General features: G+C 40.1%; 1 protein-coding gene across 1 annotated transcript in view; it reads right to left on the minus strand.

Annotated features, from left to right (window-relative positions):
* The window catches only part of SCAF8 (SR-related CTD associated factor 8), a gene marked incomplete in the record, with an annotated part of 87,224 nt that overhangs the window by 14,439 nt on the left and 51,819 nt on the right, over positions 1–20,966 (minus strand). Inside the window, 8 exon segments of the mRNA XM_034765349.1 lie at positions 549–705; positions 1,633–1,746; positions 5,330–5,430; positions 9,303–9,496; positions 12,439–12,551; positions 12,688–12,819; positions 14,023–14,140; positions 15,909–15,988. Of these exon segments, the coding sequence (XP_034621240.1) occupies positions 549–705; positions 1,633–1,746; positions 5,330–5,430; positions 9,303–9,496; positions 12,439–12,551; positions 12,688–12,819; positions 14,023–14,140; positions 15,909–15,988 (1,009 nt within the window).

The raw sequence follows: 20,966 nt of genomic DNA on the forward strand, positions 1-20,966 counted from the left end.
GATACAAAACAGATTATAAACCAATCTATGGAGGTTGGAAAGAAGAAGCTCAGTAACACTGACAGTCTCAACAGAAAGTTTTAAACAATAAAGGAATATCCAGATCAGTCTCTTCCATTCATTTTACTTTTACATACAACAATCTAAAGACCTGATTTTTCAAAAGGAGTCACAACCAGATCACGGATTTGCATGCACTAATATTTGCACATGTACTTAGTGACTGAACATAGAAAATCAGAAGCGACTTTTAAAAATATTAATATTGATTGTCTCGCTTCACTCCATTGGTCTGAATGTTGACATAGTATTATCATGTTGACTTGCAGTGTTATCATCAGATGTTGACTCAAACACACGATAGAGGCAATCCAAATTTCTGGATTTCAGACCTCAGTGTCATCTGAACTGTACACGGGAAACTAATACTAACAAATGCAAAAAAGAACACATACACCAAAAATACTCAACTTCTGAAAATTAATTTAAGAAATAAAGAAAAGAAACATAATTTTTACTTAATAAAAGCTACACGTAAGTATCAATACCTGTATTTACAGTCTCCTGGTCGATCATGCCTCCTTCAGCAAAGCCATCCAAATCATCCAATTTTACTTTTTCCCAAGGTATATATGAAACTCCAAGATCCACATCCCAAAATTGCTTGTACTCTGTTTTCACACCTTTATTTAAAGCCCAAGCAATCTGAAAATAAAATCCAGATGATGTAGCTGAATTAAAACACTTTAGTTATCCACTTCATCTCCCTGTCAGTGCAGGATTGATCTTCACTGTACATTTACTGTATGTACGAAGCAATAGGGCATGTACTCAGCATCTAATAGCAGCAGCCACTTGGAAGAGCTTTTGGCTCTTTGGTTACAATGAACTATAAGAAGTGTTTCAGAGTAGCAGCCGTGTTAGTCTGTATCCGCAAAAAGAACAGGAGTCCTTGTGGCACCTTAAAGACTAACAAATTTATTTGAGCATAAGCTTTTGTGGGCTGAAGTGGGCTGTAGCCCACAAAAGCTTATGCTCAAATAAATTTGTTAGTCTCTAAGGTGCCACAAGGACTCCTGTTCTTTTTATAAGAAGTGTGTTAAATATTATTTCTAATTTACAGATGGGGAAATGGCACCACAGAGCTGAAAAGACTTACCCAAGGATCTCGGAGTAAACTAGTGACAGACACCTCAAACAACTCAAACACTTAAGCACATGCTTAACTTTCAACACACAGTCCTCAGTGAAGTCAATGGGACTACACACGAGCTTGAAGTTAAGTTTGTGTTTAAGTACTCTGCATAGTAAGGAACAGAACCCAGGTCTCCTGACAATCAGTCCTTGTGTGTTCAAACTTTCCAAGTATTCCCTAAACAGCAGGTGTATCATTTTATTTTTAAGGTCCTTCCTCACTTCCTGCCCAAATACACATTTTATAAGAAAATTTCCAACTCTACCTCTTACAAACAGAAGTTATTTTGCCTCTTTCTCATGCTCTATATTGCACACCTTGATCAGACGCACAGTATAGAAAATCCATTATTTTTCAAAGTACACAATTAAACCATCATAATAAAAATTCTGCTGTATTTTAAGTTGGGCTATGTTACTGAACAGAATATGGCTTACCTTAATAATTTTAGATCCAATTTTGTAGGATCCAGAACTAAGTTTCTGAAGAGCACGATATGCATCTTGTCTGTGAACCATGCAGACATATGCACAACCTCTTGGAGGAATCATCTATGAAAAAGAAATATATCTCACTATTATGGCAACTAACACTTGCTTAGACAATGTCTTAATGTGTCCGTGAATTCTAACTTTTTGTAAAACACTAAAGTTAACATTTGTTAAAACTAATGTAATGCGTGATAGCTCTGTACTTTAAGAAGTCCAGGAGCAGTAGAACTGTCATGAACAAGTATTTGTAGCACAGTTGCAAGTTACTTCTCATAAAAAAAGTGGAATTCATAGCATTTCTGAGGAATGCAAATAGATGTAAGACATTGTATTTACAATTTAAAGTGACACATATGAACAATAGGCAACACCTTTTATTAATCTTGATAACAGCCCTCTTCACATTTATTCAACTGCAGAATGATGGATAAATATAAAAACTACTTTAATGCAATGTTAAGGTGGCAAAAGAGTAAAAAAATGCAAATGTTAATGGGGCCAACTCCTTTGTTCTGGATGCAATTCCCTTGGCACAGCTCTGGTGGTGAGGAATAAAGGAGTGAATTGCTCCTAAACCTGGTGATGGCTGGGAGCCAGTTCTGCCAAATGCAAGTGAGAGAAGACCCCATAATGCAGCATTTCTCAAAGGGGGTTGAAAGAGCAGAAGCAGCTGGCCAGGCGTCCAGGCCTGAAGGAAGCGCCGCCACCAACAGCAGCACAGAAGTATGGGTGGCATGGTATGGGGGAGGGGGTGCAGGGTTGCTGGTGTTGTCACAGCGTGAAATATTTTCAAAGGGGGTCCCAGCAAAAAGAGTTTGAGAACCCCTGAGATAATGGTTCCAAAGGACAATTGTGTCAACTGAGGATCACAGTAGCAAAACACACCCACTCATCTGGGCTCTGAAGCTTCTGGGTCAGCCAGCTAGGGATTCCTCTATGCCAAGGAATCTTCACATGGCTTGTTAAACCAGCTATACAGTCCGTTGCAATCCAAAAGTATTGCAAAGGGGTCTTAGCAGCAGCCAGGATATAGCCCAAAGTTCCTCGAGTATTAACTTGACTAAATTCAATGGTATATTTTCTATTCTTAGTCCCTCATGTTAAATGTACACTACAAAATACAGAGGGGGTTAGGCACATAGACATGTTAAGATTGTAGTAACTGTAATTTTCCATTACTTGACTTCCGTTTTAACTGTAAAGCCTTAATAGTGCATTTTGTTTTTAGTTTCCTTAATAAACAAACACACAAACAATACCCCCAAAACCTGTGCTTAATGTTAGTATTTATATGGTCTCAATTAGGTTTTGTAGTTCACATCAAAATTAAATGACTAGGATTTGCGTGTGCACGCGCGCGTGCAAACACACTGGTAAAATAACTATTAACCACCTTGGAAAATGTCCCAGCAGCAGTTGCCTGAAAAACAGCATTCCTGCATTTCTCAAGATGGGAGACAAAGTCTGAACAGTTCTCTCACTCACTCTTATATGCTCACTGAGCATGTTCAAAAGTGATTTTTCGATAGTTTATTAATTGTTTACCCTAATCCAAAGAAAAGCCCTACTCATTAACCATTATTTACAATACAAACATGGACATTTGTAAATTTCATTTTGTGCTATAATCAATGTTTCAAAAGTGTGGTTAATTTATTTTTTAAAATGGCAACAGTACTGTTATATACTCAAATTCAAACAACTGAATTAAATTTCCTTAAGATTTCCTTACAATTATTTTTCCCCATAGAGGCTAAGCACAGAAGTGTATAGTCAAAAACAAAAACATTTTAGACTTCTGAGAATCCAAAATCAGAGAGTTGCAAAAGAATGTGTTTTGCCATATTAATCATAGCTTTCACTATGCTGATGGAGGCACGGCATGTCAGCGATAATATATTATATAGTTGTGGCCAAAAGTGTGATCATACGTTATAAATATAAAAAGTATTGGATGTTGTCTAATAACTAAATAGTACTACACAGAGCAACACAATATTTTTTAAATGGCTAACTTGAATTCTGCTGTTTTAAAAGATTAATTTTTATAAGATGTAAGAGTGTCGGTGCTCCAATTTGGAAGAAAGGGGTGGGGAAATGGCTGAAATTGCTTTGCATGAACTACTTAAAGTGTAGTTCTATTCTGAAAGGTGACTTTATAAAAATGGCATGGTGGGATTCCGTGGTTATTGCTGTCATTATTTCCATTTCAAATTCACTCAGCTTAGAAGATATTTTTCTTAATTGCTTACTAAACCTGGGATCTGAAATACAAACAGTGCTCCTTCTGGCTTAGATTTATTTAAGATTCTGCAGGGCAAATGCTATTTATTTAAGATTCTACAGGGCAAATGCTACCCTCAGCTACTCCTGTGTTACACTGCTGCATTCAGGTGTAAATAAGGAAATTACCTGTAAAGAATGGGATAGTAGTACACGTGGCCCTGAAACTGGAGCTTTTTTAACAATTCTTTTCTTGAAGCCAGAAAAAAGACAGTTTGCTCTCCTGGAATGGTGTTGGTTCTGCAAGACTGACAGAACTAAAAACCAAACTTACTGTCAGCACTAAAGTAATCTGATATAACTGAATACTCACAGGAAGTAGATGTGTTAAACAAAATGTTGATTTTACAGTGACTTTTCAGAGTACAAAAAAATGGTTGCATACCCTACATTAACTATGGAATCTGTGCGAACAACACATCTTGAAGAACCACAGTTACTGTGGGGTAAGTAAGCATCCTTTCTTCTTCAAGTGCTTATCCATAGATTCCACTCTTGGTGACAAGCAGCTGCCCATTCACCCGGAGTTGGACGCAGGCACAGCACAAATGCACACTTCTATTCAAATAATTCAATCTCATGGGCCTGGGGAGTATGCATATCAAGAGTGGAATCTCTGTAAACGACTCAAAAAAGAACTACATTTTAAAGTGAGTGACAAAATGGAACATTTTATTTTTTATGAGATAAATTATTTTGTTACGATAAGAAATAGCATGTGTCTGACAGGCAACGGAAATTTTTATGGTTTGAAGCAGTTTCAGGAGTAGCAGTCCAGGTGTGTTTATCATTAATTTTTCCTAATATTGGACTATAATGTGTATTGTAACTAATTTGTGATTTAATTTTTTTTTTTTTTTTTTTTACACAAATTCTTCTCTTATAGCATATTTCAGTGTAACAGTCAAAACAACAGTTCCCATGAATAATCTGAGGGAAGCAGCACACTCATTTGACTACGTAGGGTGCCTTTTCCTTAGTGGTTCAAATGCCAACTTTAATACAATAGAAATAAACAGGTAAGGATTATGGCCAAGGTTTGTAAAAATGGATCCCTAAAGTTAAGTTCCTAACTCTATATTTAGATGGTTAAATAGGATTTAGGAATTTAACCAGAGGCACTCGTTTTTGAAAAATCTGGCATATAATAATAAACGACAAGAAAACTACTTTTTCTAACAGACAATTCAGTTCACACATCTTATATTTTCTTAAATACAACATGCATCACATCTGTCATGTTTTCCTACATATTATGTACATATTATTGTGGATTTGGCAAATGTACCATACAGCATAACCTCTCCTAAATTAGTAATATGCAAACAGTTTTAAAATTTAGGACACTGTGCTCACTTACGTTAATAGATTCTATTTGTCCAAATTCTTCGAACAAATTAGTTAAATCTTGCTGTGTGGCCTTCTTGTCTACTTGACCAACCCAAAGAGTAGTACTGCAGACTGTCAAGAGAGACATAACATAAATTTAAAATGACAATACTTTGCAGGACATTGGATTCTGCATCCAATAATTCAAAAGTGCTTTACAATTAAGTCTAAACCACCAATCTGAGGCAGTAATTATGAATATTTTACCCAGGTAACAGAGGTTAAGTAAACTTATCCACAGAGATTAGGTGATTTGCCCAAATTCACAAAATGAATTAGTGATGAAGCTGAGAACAGAATCAAGAAGTCTTGACTCCTTGCCCATTGCTCTAACAAATAAAAAACACAACATTCCATTCAGATAAACTAGCCTTGGTAAAAGGTTCTTGATCTTTCTAACTCAAACCAAGTACTTCATAAGAAGCAGGGAAATGAAAGCATACTGTAGATCATCAGCTAATGTAGCCATTAAAGAAACAAGTATTTTTAACAAGCAACATTTCTACTGAGCATGCAATCTCACATGTAAATCTGAAGACTTACAGAACAATTTATAGAACAGATGAATACACGAAAAAATGAAAGTTAAGGAGCACTATTGGAACTGGTATTTAAAGAAGTGATCATTGGGTAAGTTTCCTTCCTCTTCTGAACGTAAAACTGCAAAGAAAGATTTTTCATATAAAAAGTCATTTACCTGAAAGCTAACTCATGTCTGATATCCATTTTGATATTAACCTTCTTGTGAATGTTATAGTTGGATAATGCTTTGATAAATACCTTCATCATTTTAAAAAATATATATTTTCTGTTAAGTAGGCAAGGCTGCTTGCCCTCACTGAGCATTAATGGCATATCAAGTTACAGGTATTAAACTGAAGATTATCAAAAATTATTTGCCAACAAACAATTAAACTTCAAACTTCTAAGACAGAGGTGGGCAAACTACGGCCCGCGGGCCACATCCGGCCTGCAGGACCGTCCTGCCCGGTCCCTGAGCTCCCAGCTGGGGAGGCTAGCCCCCAGCCTCTCCCCTATTGTTTCCCCCTCCCCGCAGCCTCAGCTTGCTGCAGAGCCGCGGCCTGACCCGGTGCTTTGTGCTGCACGGTGGCATGGCTGGCTCCAGCGGGTGGCACGGCTGCCTGTCCTGGTGCTCTGGGTGGCACGGCTGTAGTGCCGCCAGCCACCAGTGCTCCAGGCAGCGTGGTAAGGAGCCAGGGGGGTTGGATAGGGGGCAGGGGAGTTTGGGGTGGTGGTCAGGGGCGGGGCAGTCAGAGGGCAGGGAACGGGGAGTTGAATGGGGGCAGGGGTCCTGGGGGAGCAGTCAGGAAGGGGGGGGGGGGGTTAGATGGGGCGGCAGGATTTTTTTTTTTTTTTTAAACAAGAACTTCTCATTCTTAAACCGAGTGAGATTAGGGATTGAAATTTTACTTTACTTTGATCCCTGATGAATTACAATAGTGTTAATTTAAAAACATTTAGTGCTTACTGTGCTGTGGTACTTCAACCTGGCAATAGAATTTAGCAGTATTTTCTATTCTTTGTATAGAAGTATTGTTTAATATCTTAGCACAATGAAGTCCTAAAATGGGTGCATTCCCTCTACCCCCTCCTACACCCAAAAAACCCCCTGTGTCTCCTGAGGGTATGTCTACACTAGAAACACTACATTGGCACAGTTGCAGCTGCTGTGCTGCTATAGTGTATATAATTACTACAGCGATAAAAGGGGTTTTTCCATCGCTGTAGTAAATCTACCTCTCAGAGGCTAGGTCTACTGTACGGGGGGGTAAAGGGGGAAGAGAGAGGGCGAGGGAGAGCGGGGTGGGTGTCAACCTAAAATACGCAACTTCAGCTACGTGAATAGCGTAGCTGAAGTTGCGTATTTTAGGTCGACTTACCTGGCTGTGAGGACGGTGGCGAGTCGACCACTGCCGCTCCCCCGTCGCCTCCGCTCTGCCTCTCGCTGCGGTGGAGTTCCAGAGTTGACGGCAGAGCAGTCGGGGATCGATTTTATCGCGTCTACACTAGACGTGATAAAATCGATCCCCGATAGATCGATCACTAACCGCCGATCTGGCGGGTAGTGAAGACGTCCCCCGAGAGGCTCTAGCTAGGTTGATTTCTTTCATCAACCTAGTGCTATCTAGACTGGGGCTTAGATTGACTTAATTATGTCTCTCAGGAATGTGAATTTTTCACACCCCTGAGCAACGTAGCCAGGTCAACGGAAGTTATCGATGTAGACAATCCCTCAGTTCTTAATCACATGAGCATCTTTCCTCCTGATGTTTACCAAAAGATATTTCTACATATACCAGAGAAGAAGAGACTTGGCCTGTGCCTTCTCAGCCAAGTTTTCCATAGCTCCTGGTGTCCTTTGGTTCCTGTCCATCTTATCTCCCCAGTAAGCAAAGAAGAGATCCCCGGCCCCCATCCACACTTACTCCTACCACTGGCAGAGCTCCAATCCTTCCACCATTCCCGAATACCCATAATAGCTCAGGTTCCTTGCACTTTTTCCCCACCTGAGAAAGTTCCGGGCCTCCCACGTCTTTCCAATAATCTGCCCAGTTCCAGTTCTTTTGTCCGCAACTCACCTCCCCAGGCCCTGAACTCCAGGCTACTCAGCTCACCAGCCTACACTTCTGGCTCCTGCTAAAGCTTTGCTCGCTGAAAGCTGAACATCAGCTCTAGCTCCCTGCTGCCTAGCACAACAGTGCAGGAAATGCACACTATAAATCTAATTAATGCCTCTTTGTGGAGAAAGCCATAGAACAAGAGACACCCACTCGTAGGTCAGGAAGACAAAAACAAACTGTAAGGCGTCTGCATGCAGCAAAATGCTGAATTCCAAAGCATCCTGGGAAAACATAAGTCGAGGGGGCCCTGACTGAAATGGATAAAAGCAGTTTACACCTTTTAGGGGTATGTTTCAAACTGTCTGAAGGCTGAGATTGGTGATGGTGCATTGGTTTACACTAAATCAATGTTTTTAAGATCATCTCTGCAAACATTAGGATCTAGAGACCATTTATGAAAAAGAAAACTGAGACTGGAGCATACACCTCCTATTACTAGAAATCTGTTGTAAATCTGTACAGCAGCAGAATATGCACAACCTTAATAACAATGGTTGTAAAGTGATCCAGCCTATCAGTGGACAAAGACACTTGAATTCATGGCTTCTGGCACCCAGCTCAGTATGCATTCTTCTAGGCTAAAGGATATTTTGTGAGGGAGGTTCTTTCTCCCCTCCTTCCTTTCTTCCTCCATCTTCAGGATGCTAGTGTTCCCTGAAGGATCACAGCTGTCTCGAATAGCACTCCAAAGAACCAGAACTAAAGATGAACAATTTTGAACCAACTAGGATTTGGATACTGCTCTTGGTGCTGTACACACAAATTTAACAGGGACACCCCAATGTCGGGCTGGATCTTGTGGATCCAGCCCAACACACCCCAATTTAATCCCTATATATAACAAAAAAGTATGTTAAGAATGCTGATATTTTAGAAATAGATACTTTGAGAATAGGGTAGAAGGGGGAACAGTTGTCAGGAACCCATTGATCAAATGACCTCAAATCTGCATCACAAATTCTACCCTGTCCCCTGAACTGATATATCAATTTTCAAGTCAATCTGACTACATATATTTTAGAAGGAATGCAAAATTCAACATTAAACAGAAAATACACTGTAGTTTTCTCTATGGGGCAGGTACCACTGCTCATAATTTTTACAAGAGTAAAATCTTTGAAGGAACAAAATCCCACTTTCTTCATGATGAAATCATTGATTTATATTTATAGATATACAACAATCTAAGTATTCAAGAGAGAGGGGGAAAAGTAGCCATTTACATTTCTCTGGTAAGGAAACAACATTTATATTAAGTACCATTATGACTAATTTTAGTCTAGTAAATACAGTGTTACCTACCACTTAGTGTTTTAGACCGGATAGGAGGCAATCCCTTTTTTTGGCGTTCTTTTTCCCTTTCCCTAGCTCTTCTTTCACTGGAGTATGACCGAGATGACTTTCGCTTCCTTTCTCTTGATCTTGAGCGTGAACGTTTTCTGTGTTTACGTTTTCGGGAACCAGACCGTGACCTAGACCTCCGTTTTCTTGGTGACCTACAAAACATTTATTTTTAATACCTTGAACAGGTGTCAGTGGAGAGATGTACTCCACTTTTCTTTTTGTTTTACTAAAAATTAGGGCTGTCAATTAATCGCAGTTAATTCATGTGATTAACTCAAAAAAATAATCGCGATTTAAAAAATTACTCGTGATTAATCACAGTTTTAATCGCACTGTTAAACAATAGAATACCAATTGAAATTTATTAAATATTTTGGATGTTTTTCTACATTTTCAAATATATTGATTTCAATTGCAAAACAGAATACAAAGTTTATAGCACTCACTTTATATTACCGTATATACTCGATCATAAGCTGGTGCGTTTATAAGACAACCCCCCAAGATGGATAAGTAAAAATGGCAAAATTTTATGACCCATTCATAAGCCGACCCTATAATTCAGGGGTCGGCAAACTTTGGCTCCCGGCCCATCAGGATAAGCTGCTGGTGGGCCGAGATAGTTTGTTTACCTCGAGCGTCCACAGGCACGGAGGTAAACCTAAGTAAACAAAATGTCCTGGCTCGCCAGCGTCTTACCCTGATGGGCCGGGACAGCAACTGGTGGGGAAATTTTTGGGGAGGGGGAAGGGGAGAAGTAGCTGGGGGTCAGCTCCTCCCCACCACTAGCCCGGGACCCCCACGCTCTCACCATCCCATCCCTTCCCACCTTACCTGGGGCGGGCCAGGGGAGGATGTCTCTGGCCCGGCTGCAGCTGCTCCGGCAGGCCGAGTGGCATGGCTGCAGCCTGCCAGCCCCGGAGCGGCAGCTGCTTCAGAGGCTGGGGGGAGAGCAGCGTGGCCAGAAGGAGAGAGACTCCAGCCCCACCTCTTCCCTTCTGGCTCTGATGGCTGTGCCGCCTCTCCTTGCCCCCTCTGTTCGGGGGGAGGGTGGAGGGGGAGGGGCTGCGTCCCACCTCTCCCTCTCTATAAGCTGACCCCCTTCTCTGATGCTTCCCTTTTTTACTAAAAAAAATTTGGTTATGAACGAGTATATATGGTACTTTTGATTACAAATATCTGCACTGTAAAAATGATAAAAGAAAACAGTTTTTTTCAATTCACCTCATACAAGTACCGTACTGCAATCTCTTTATCGTGAAAGTGCAACATATTTTTTGTTGTTGTTACATAACTGCACTTAAAAACAAACAATGTAAAACTTTAGAGCCTAGAACTCCACTCAGTCCTACTTCTTTTGCAGCCAATCGCTAAGAGAAATAAGTTTGTTTACATTTATGGGAGATAATTCTGCCCACTTCTCTTGTGCAATGTCACCTGAAAGTGAGAATAGACTTTCGCATGGCACTTTTGTAGCTGGCATTGCAAGGTATTTATGTGCCAGATATGCTAAACATTTGTATGTCCCTTCAGGCTTTGGCCACCATTCCAGAGGACATGCTTATGATGCTTGTTAAAAAAAAAAAAGTGTGTTAATTAAATTAGTGACTGAATTCCTTGGAGGAGAGTTGTACATCTCCTGCTCCATGGTTTTACCCGCATTCTGCCATATATTTTGTGTTATGGTAGTCTCAGATGATGACACAGCATATATTGTTTGATTTAAGAACACTTTCACTGCAGATTTGACAAACAGAAAGAAGGTTCCAATATCATATTTCTAGAGATAGCTACAACATTCAACCCACGATTTAAGAATCTGAAGTGCCTTCCAAAATCTGAGAGGAACAAGGTGTGGAGCATGCTTTCAGACATCTTAAAAGAGCAGCACTCCGATGCGGACACTGCAGATCCCGAACGACCAAAAAAGAAAAACAACCTTCTGCTGGTGACATGTGACTCAGATGATGAAAATGAATATGCGTTGGTCTGAACTGCTCTGGATCATTATCGAGGAGAACCCATCATCAGCATGGACGCATGTCCTCTGGAATGGTGGCTGAAGCATGAAGGGACATATGAATCTTTAGTGTATCTGGCATGCAAATATCTTCCAATGGCAGCTACAACAGCACCATGCGAACATCTGTTCTCATTTTCAGGTGACATTGTAAACAAGCAGGCAGCATTATCTCCTGCAAATGTAAACAAACTTGTTTGTCTGAGCGATTGGCTGAACAAGAAGTAGGACTGAGTGGACTTGTACGCTCTAAAATTTTACATTGTTTTATTTTTGAATGCAGTTATTTTTTGTCCATAACTCTACATTTGTAAGTTCAACTTTCATGATAAAAAGATTAAACTACAGTACTTTTATTATCTCTCATTTTTGGAGTGCAAATATTTATAATAAAAAATAAATATAAAGTGAGCACTGTATACTTTGTATTCTGTGTTGTAATTTAAAATCAATACATTTGAAAATGTGGAAAACATCCAAAAATATTTATATAAATGGTATTCTCTTATTGTTTAACAGCGCGATTAATCACGATTAATTTTTTTAATTGCTTGACAGCCCTACTAAAAATCACAACTCAATATGGTAATATGGGCTTTTCTTAGTGTCTGTTTAAATGTTTAGAAAAATTAGTCACATTTTATTTTACTATTGTATAGAGAAAATAAATGTACTACCATTAGTGTTGAGGAGAAAAAAGGGTATTAGTCTGACCTCAAGAAAAAAGAACTGCAAAGTTTACAACAGAAAAATAAGCATTACAGAGGAAAAGTCCATCCCAAAGTCAACAATTTTTTTAGCTACTTATTTGTATTACCTGGAAGATACTTGAAAATTTAAGGAATCCAAATCTAAACAAAATAAATTGTCACATCAAAAAAAGTCTTAAATTACTATACAACTTAATCCTATGTTTAAATGTAAACTATTTGTTCGATTCCAATGCAACACATAACCATGCTGGAAGCCAAAATAATTCAGAATGATGATATAGATTCAACAAATATAACACTGTCTCTGTATTTTAGAATAAAATAAAGTTGCTTATACTTGAGTAATAAGTTATTATGAAACCTTGAACGAGATCTTGAGTGTGTTCTTGATCTTGAACGAACAGCTGATTTCTTTTCTTCTTGTTCAAAGATCTCTTCCTCAACTACATCTTGCCCTTCATCTATATCCATGTCCTAAGTATGGAAGCAGTGAGAAATATAAGCAAAAATATACAAAACATACATTGGCATACAAAGAGATACAACAATTTCTGAAGTTTAATTTTTCCCTTCAAATCGCAGTAATTTAATCAGAAATGGTAAATTTCACCTGCTGTTGAATATCCATTGAATCATCTAGGTTTGTTTCCACTTCTAAAAACTGCTGTTGGCTACTCCCTTGTGATGGTGATGCAGAGTGCTCTGATCCAAAATTTCCCTCTTGATTTTCCTCAGGGCTTGCCTGCACAGGACATGAACATTACATTTTAAAAAGTCAGAAGCCAAATTGTATGTTATGTCACTCTGCAATACAACACAGGACATACAAACATGACTGTTAGAATATTTTTGAAAAGAGTTTTGCAAGTGTCTGGGATTTTTTTTTACCACTTCGTTTCCTGTAAATGCAGATCGAGTTAATATACACTAATAACCTGTTAAGAGAACTTTGAGTTGAACTTGATTTCCCTCCATTCTACTTTGTACTCCAATACACAAATAAACAGAGTTTTAACAGAGCCAATGCGTTTTCAGTTCCCACTCAAAATACCATTATCAAGTCAATGAGTCAGATAACGTTCATCGAGGATGACTATTTTTTCACAATTCTGGTTAATTAGAAGTAAAACTCCAACAAGAAAACAAATACATACCTTGAAGGACTATAGTAATTCTGTACAATACTAAGAAGGGTATATCAAAATAGTCATATCATTTTTAAATATATAAATATTGTTGGTACATAAGTCATCGATAACTTATTGTAATCAGCTCCATCGAGAACCACACATTTTCATGATTAATTATTTTGTTGTGATGTAAATGCAATACGAATTTAAATTTAATTTAAAAATCTTCATTTAATTCCAACCTTTTGGACCAGTGTGAGATTTAAGATAAAACAAGACAAAACAAATCATGAAACTGTGTAGTATTTTATGTCAAGATGTTAGTTACAAGAAAGAAATCTATCAAGAAATGTTCTTGATTTGTGCATGACTAAATGTGATACAGATAGTAAATGAAGTGAACTTAACTATCCCTTTTTTCTTTCAAGCCAGGGCAGCATGCCATCTTTCCAGCCCTCCATGAAAGAAGGGAAATCATTTAAAAAAAAAACCCTCTTAGTTAAGAAGTGGACAGGATAACTGAAAGTGAAGCGTGTCTCCAGTTCAGCTGACGGCTAGTCTCTCCTAATTTAATAAGTACAAAATGTATAGCTCACATTTGTTTTGTATTTTTTTCCTTTGTTTTATGCATTTTGCCTTCACTTGCTCCACGTCTTCACTTTGCAAGCCTTGCCCAGGTAATTAGTCAGAGTTTTATTATTATGAGTAAGAGTATTAGGAAGAAGAGACAGTTTCCTGTCCTGAAGCAGAGTATGTATTTTTGTGGAAGAACACTAGAATCAATTACTATGATAACCACAAGATGGAGTAGTTACCTTTTGAGGCTGCTGTTGCTCCAGGAGCTGCTGTCGGAGATGTTCTAAATTTTGTTGTTGTAGTTGTTCAGCTAGCTGATGAAAAAGTGAGTTGTTCACAGACTCTGATACTAGAGGCCTAAAATAAAATAATTGAAAAACCCTTAGCATGGAAGTTTCTCTCTTTAGACTAAATAATCTAATAAACAAAATTTCATATTTTAAAAAGTAGCAAGCGACACATACATTTTCAAACAAATGAACAACTTACTAACACACTCCTTAGTTACAATTATTATCCCTCCAAGTGAAATATAAGATTCTTACTCTAAATTACTCCTAACAGAATTCTGCGCCCATGTTGGGGCGCAGAGTTCATATGGCCTGCATATTTCTGTGCCCCCCCGCGCAGAAAAACACAAAAGAAATCTGCACGGGGACACGTCTCTTTCCCGGCAGCCCAGGCCGCGCATCTGTTCCAGCATGCCTGAGACGCAAATCATTGCGTGGGGAGGGGGGCTCCGTGTGCATGCCTGCAGGAGAGACATTGCTCACCACAGGGCCAACAAGCAAGAGAGACTCTGGCCTTGGCTACACTGGCAATTCACAGCGCTGCACTTGCTGCGCTCAGGGGTGTGAAAAAACACCCCCCCCCCCCCCCGAGTGCAGCGAGTGCAGCGCTGTAAAGCGCCAGTGTAATCAGCGCCTGCAGCGCTGCACGCTCACTCGCAGCGCTGCAAGCTATTCCCCTCGGAGAGGTGGAGTACTTGCAGTGCTGCAAGAGAGCTGTGAATCCGCGAGTGTAGCCAAGGCCTCTGTCCCTCTTTCTTGATACTGCTGCTCCAGAGGCGAGTTAAAGAAAATAGCTTTTGTAAAAAAAACACCACATTTTGTTAATGTTCCTTTTGATGGTTAATTGATCTCATTCTCTGAGGCAGAAATGTATCAACCTGTCTGCATAGTAACATGGTTAATTATTCTATTGTTAGTTAACTGTTCCCATTCTCAGTCAATTCCCCCAGGAGCATAAAAACCTGTAAAAGTTTTAAAGCCCTTACATTGTCAGAGTGAAGTAAAGCCTAATGAAGGACAGTAAGGGAATCAGCTAGGAAGATCTATGCGCTTTCGCGCTTTCTCCCTGTGCCAAAGTGGCACAATGGGGTTAGATTTTTACTTATCCATTAAAAAAAAAAAGACGCCTTTGAGGGCAAATAAAACATTTACCAAGCAGTCAATAAAATGTCAGGACAATCAGAATCAAGCACTTCCCAAAGTACCCAGCTAGGTCCAGATAATGATTAGCAAAACTGTATGACTTTCATGTGTGAAAGCCTGAGCAATTTAAAATGACATTCTACCTTTTTTTTTTTTTTTTTTTTTGCCCCGTTTGGTGTTCTGTAATGTAATTTAAATGAAAATCCAGGATTATAACTGAAATGTATTAGTTCCCAAGTATTTGCAACTTAACTTTCATGTGTTCAGAAGATGCTGAATAGTTAGTGAATTTTTTCAGTATTGTAGTTTAAATAACTTACCAAAACAACTGAAACTGGTGTGATTATATTGCATTATTTTGACAAATAAAATTTGCAGAATTTTGTATCTAAGTAGAACGCTATCTTCAGATCAAACTCTCACTCTCTCTGTTTTAAAATGGTAGGCATCCAGCTGAAGGGTTCTCATGCAATGGTAGAGATGTTGTATTAAACATTTAAAACAGATACATGTCTATCATTCAAATTCATGTAAATCGTTCTCTGTTACCACTGCTCCAGTGTAGTAGTTTACATATACTGAAGGACCAGACAGCCGGTCTACTTTTCACAGTGAATGTTCAATTATTGTAATGTTTAATAGGAAAAATGATCAACTTAATCTAATTTAAAAGGAATGTAACCTGATCTTACAGTTGGGAATTGGGAGTTTCTTTTTTAGGCTCTTCACTGAGGTCAGGCTCTTCCCCAAAATCAAACCTGTCCATCAGCTTCTAGGAGAAAATGAATCAAGCATTAGAAAGAGCATATTTTAAAACATGTTCCCTACCAAACCATACAAAATACTTCATAATCTAAAAACAGGAAGTTTCTATTTCTGTAATGACTTAATGTAGGAAAACGGACCATTCTTTTAAATAGAAAACCCTTGGCTGCATCATTCTTAAGTTCTGCCTGTTAATCCAAGAAGAACATGCGTTGCCCAATAGTAAATAAATGACTACTCTCCTGAGGTAAAACATTATATATATAATCTGTGTGTTTGCGTGCTTGTTCCTTTAGCAGTCAGCCAATTACTATTGCCAATGCCAACACCAAACATGGCATTGAAGAAGAATTACCTATTAGATACTGCTTGTGGATGTCCAAGGAATTTCTTTCAATAATGATTTAATTTTAAGGGGGGGAAAAAAATCAAAGATACGAACAAAATATATGGATTAAGAAACACAAGTTATTTGCCTTGGATACTGTGGTAGTTCTTCAAGAGTGTTGTCTCTGCACTTGCAGTGCCTCACAAGTGCTCTCTCTCAGCACCAGGGCCGGCGCAACCCATTAGGCGACCGCAGTGCTACAATTTGGGGGGCGGCGACCGCGGCGGTATTTCGGCGGCGGGACCTTCCGCCGCCTCTGTGGGGGGCGGCATTTCGGGGTGAGACCTTCCGCCGCCGAGGGCGGCAGAAAAGCTGGCGGCGCTCCTGCTCAGCACTGAACATTCAGCAAAAGTTATATCACCAACCACCTCAATTCCTTCTGCTAAACACCAGTCTTATGAAAGCGGAATTTAGAGAGAGGGGAGAAGGTAAGGAGGTACACAGAGGATGTAATCTTAAATAACTAGTTAACATGAGTAAATAGCTTTTTTCCTTCTTCAGGGTGGCCTCTGCTTATTCTAAATTAGAGGAATTTAGCAAACGATACAAACCTCTAAAAAAGGCTGGCTATGCAGCTCGTATTAAGTGAGGATTCTATTGAACTACTTTCCCAAAGTGAGCATCAGATTTAGAAGTAAAAAGAGTAGTGCTGTGCAAATGAGTGTACAGAACTCCAGGAAGCAATTCTGTAGATTTCAATGAAGAAAACATTATAGAATATAACATATTCTTCATTATATATGAAGAAAACATTATATAAGGCCTCAGATGACACTTTAGCCATAGTAGAGTGCAGTCTAAGACCCTGAGCAACTGACACCCTAGGTAAGGTACAACATATCTGTCTTGGTGCACAGCTTAATTCACTTAAGACAGGCACTAAATATAAATGGCATTCCCTCTACATTGATCTCCAAAGGCTACAAGAAGTCTTGCTCAATTCCTAAATGCCTAAGGTCCTGATTCTCATAGACTTTAAGGTCAGAAGGGACATCGTGATCATCTAGTCTGACCTCCTGCACACTGCAGGCCACAGTACCTCGCCCACTCCTGAAAACTCTGGCTGAGTTACTGAAGTCCTAAAATCATGGTTCTGAAGTCTTCAAGTTACAGAGAATTCAACATTTACACTAGTTTAAACTGCAAGTGACCTGGGCCCCATGCTGCAGAGGAAGGAAAAAAAACACCCAGGTCTCTGCCAATCTTGACCTGGGGGAAAATTCCTTCCCAACCCTAAATATGGCGATCAGTTAGACCCTGAACATGAGGGCAAGACCTCCTAGGCAGATACTCTGTATAGTAACTCAGAGTCGTCCCCATCTAGTGTTCTCATTTGCACTAAGTTTGCTTGGGTATAAGTGCAGTGTAAAATAGCCTTAATGTAAAGGGATCAAGCCCTCATTTCTACCAAATAAAATGTCAAAGCCTTCTTGACATTTAAGTTATGGAATCTAGTTTACCCTGGGCAAGGATGATGTTTGGTAAACTCCAGTAGCCCATCATTAACAAAATACGGAATGTAACTGTATTCTTGGATTCCTGGGTGTTGGAACTGCGAGTGAGTCTTTTCTTGGACAGTTTTCATTTTCATTGCCACCATATGTCCTAGCAACTTCTTGAACAATATGAAATCATCAGTTGGTGAAACAAGTGAGATGACCAAATCCTCAGGAGAAGTTGAGAAATATTCAATCCCTCTTGCTGGTCAAGAAAGGATTGCTGCTTCTAAACCGTCATACTCCTCTAAATTGGACATATAGTCAAGAATACCTGCCAACAGAGGGAATGAGATGCCATAGATACTGGTACTAGTCTGAGTGGCAGATCTCAGGCATCTATGGTTCCTAGACTTAGAAGGGATGAGATCTTCTGTGTAAGCAATAGATCATGAGAGGTGTTTCTGAGTAGAGACAGGGAAAGGGGGTTCGATGGAGAAAAGCTGGATAGCATAATCCAAAAAAATGGCCTCCGATGCCCATCTGTCTAATGTTATAGCCGCCCATGCTTCATGAAATAGAGGAAGGCGGCACCAAAATTGAAGAAGGGAGGTTGTGTCATGCAGCTGAGAATCTGGTCATTGGGGGTCTGGACTCTCAACCAAAACATCAAAATTGGCATTTGAAGACACTGAAAGTTGAGATGACACAGCCACAGTAGTTGTAGGCTTTTTCTTTGAAAATCTTGATGTCTGGTGTTCTACGGAAGGTGGAAAATTTAGTAGGGTGGGATCTTTGTGCCGACTGAGATTCGCTAAATTTTCACTTATTCGCAGGTGCGTATAACCCTAAAGACCTAAGTGTTGCCCCAGAGTCTTTTAGGGTGTGAAGTGTCTGAGGAATCTGCAAAAAAACTTCTAATCGTTGAAAAGTAAATCCTCCACAATTGATTGTCTCTCTTATGACCACATGTTTCTTGTCTTTATTATAAGGGTTGGCCTTTTGGATATGTTGCCTGCCCCTTTTGCTGTGTCCATGACCAGACAGTTTGGTGCTGGGTGAAAGAATAAAAACTTTTCTGAATCCCTGGCTGGGACTTAGTATTTTTTTTTTTAAAAATCAGCTCTCTTACATGGGGGTGGAGGAGAAAGGGGAGTTTACCAGATAGACCTGGCTGGCTCAAGGAGGGCTTCATTAATTGGCAGTGTCACCCATTCTGAGGTAGAGATGGACAATATGTCCAGGAGCTTGTGATGGGAACCCTGGACTACTTATAGGGGACTCTGCAAGATGTCAGCAACCCAATTCATCAAGTCCTGAAATTGCCTGAAGTCATCAGCTAATGATGGCAATGGTGGCATTACTGCCTTATCAGGTGTTTGTAAGCTGTTTGAAAGGGGGTAACCTCCTTGTCAGATCTTGCATCTTTCTCCTCAAAGGTCCCCCGGGGCTCACAGAATGGGGAGGAGGGATGGAAGGTACCAGATAATTAAGTCTTTTGGGTTCCCTGTGGGACTGAGTTGAGGTCCCTCAAAATTGTTGCTGATACATTGTCCATGGATCTCAATAAGGCCAATGGAGGAGACTACAATGTGTGGGGGTGGGAGTGGAGGTGGGGGAGAGAAATCCGGCACTGGTCCTCCCAAGGAAAGCAACGGTCTGGTGCCCTGCCTTTGTTGCATCTGCAACAGAGAACAATATCTCCTAGAATAAATTGTGAGATCCTTGAATCAAAAGTTCAGAGTCTGGAGTCAGAATGATCCTTATATATGGTAAAGGATGTGACAATCCCCCTTTTCCCCCAACCCAGTGCATAGCTGAAGAAGGAGAAGAGGAGAGGCAGGTCTCCCAGAAACATGAGCAGTTGGTGGCCCAGCAGACCTTGGTACTGAGAGGCGTCCGGAGGTTGCAAGGAGCGGAGACTCAGGCTCATTCGGTACCGCAAGCTTCCTTGGGTACCGGAATTCCTGTGCTACTGGAAATACAAGAGAACTCAGTATCAGTGCCGATGACATTGCAGAGGCCATGAGAGGCACTGACGCTGGTACCAAGGGTGTCAAGGGCTGCACTGAAGCTGATCTCTAGGAAATAGTCATCTTCAGTACCAAGCTCTTTATCACGAAGGTACGGGGCTCAGATGAAGTCTTAGTGTGCTCCACAATACCCGAAGTACCCAGAGCCTCACTAGCACGTCTCTCAGGGACTGATGTCTCCGGTGACTGCATCTTCTTTAAAAAAAGAACACTCTGATGTTTTGCTCGTCTTATCCCCTTCCTTATACTTAAGAGTGGGAAGCTCTCAGTACCAGTGACACAGTTATCAGTATCTCTATCAGAGAGAATGTTGGAGACCTGAGTCATCTTCCCCCTTGGAAGCTTTTGGTGACCATAGTCTCAATGACAACAGGGCATTGACAGACATGGAAGGTCCCTGTAAAGGGGCTTTCCCTGAGCAGGGGTCTGAAGCCAGTCTTAAGACTTGCTCCATCATTAAAAGTCTATACTTCATTTCCCTGTTTTTATAGGCTCTTCCTTCAAAGGATGAGCAGATTTTGTACTTGCTAGGAACGTGAGAGTCTCCCAAACAACGAATGGAGTGGGCATGTCTGTACTAACGGGGACTGCTCTTCAACACAAGAGGCACCTTTAAAAGCTCAGGGAGGGGAGGGATAGCTCAGTGGTTTGAGCATTGGCCTGCTAAACCCAGGGTTGTGAGTTCAATCCTTGAGGGGGCCACTTAGGGATCTAGGGCAAAAATCAGTACTTGGTCCTGCTAGTGAAGGCAGGGGGCTGGACTCGATGACCTTTCAAGGTCCCTTCCAGTTCTAGGAGATGGGATATCTCCATCTCTGACAGAAGAAAAACATTATTCAAACCCTGAAAGAGGGGAAAAGAAAAGAAAAACAAATTTTCTCCCGGAAAAGGAAAAAAAGGCACAAACATTCCAAATATAAGGCACTAAATTCTACTCTACTAGCTAACTATATAGCTTGACATTAATAAAAGAGGTAAACAAGTACAGAGCAAACAGTCATATGCTAGACTCCATCTCAGACTGAAGGCGGCTGAGAAGAAACTGAGGGCGGTTCACCTATGCAGCCCTATATAGCTTTGGTACAGGGCACAAGGATGTAGGGCACATGTGCAGGATGAACTGGCACT

The sequence above is a fragment of the Trachemys scripta genome, chromosome 3, assembly GCF_013100865.1.
Source record: "Trachemys scripta elegans isolate TJP31775 chromosome 3, CAS_Tse_1.0, whole genome shotgun sequence".
NCBI lineage: Eukaryota > Metazoa > Chordata > Testudines > Emydidae > Trachemys > Trachemys scripta.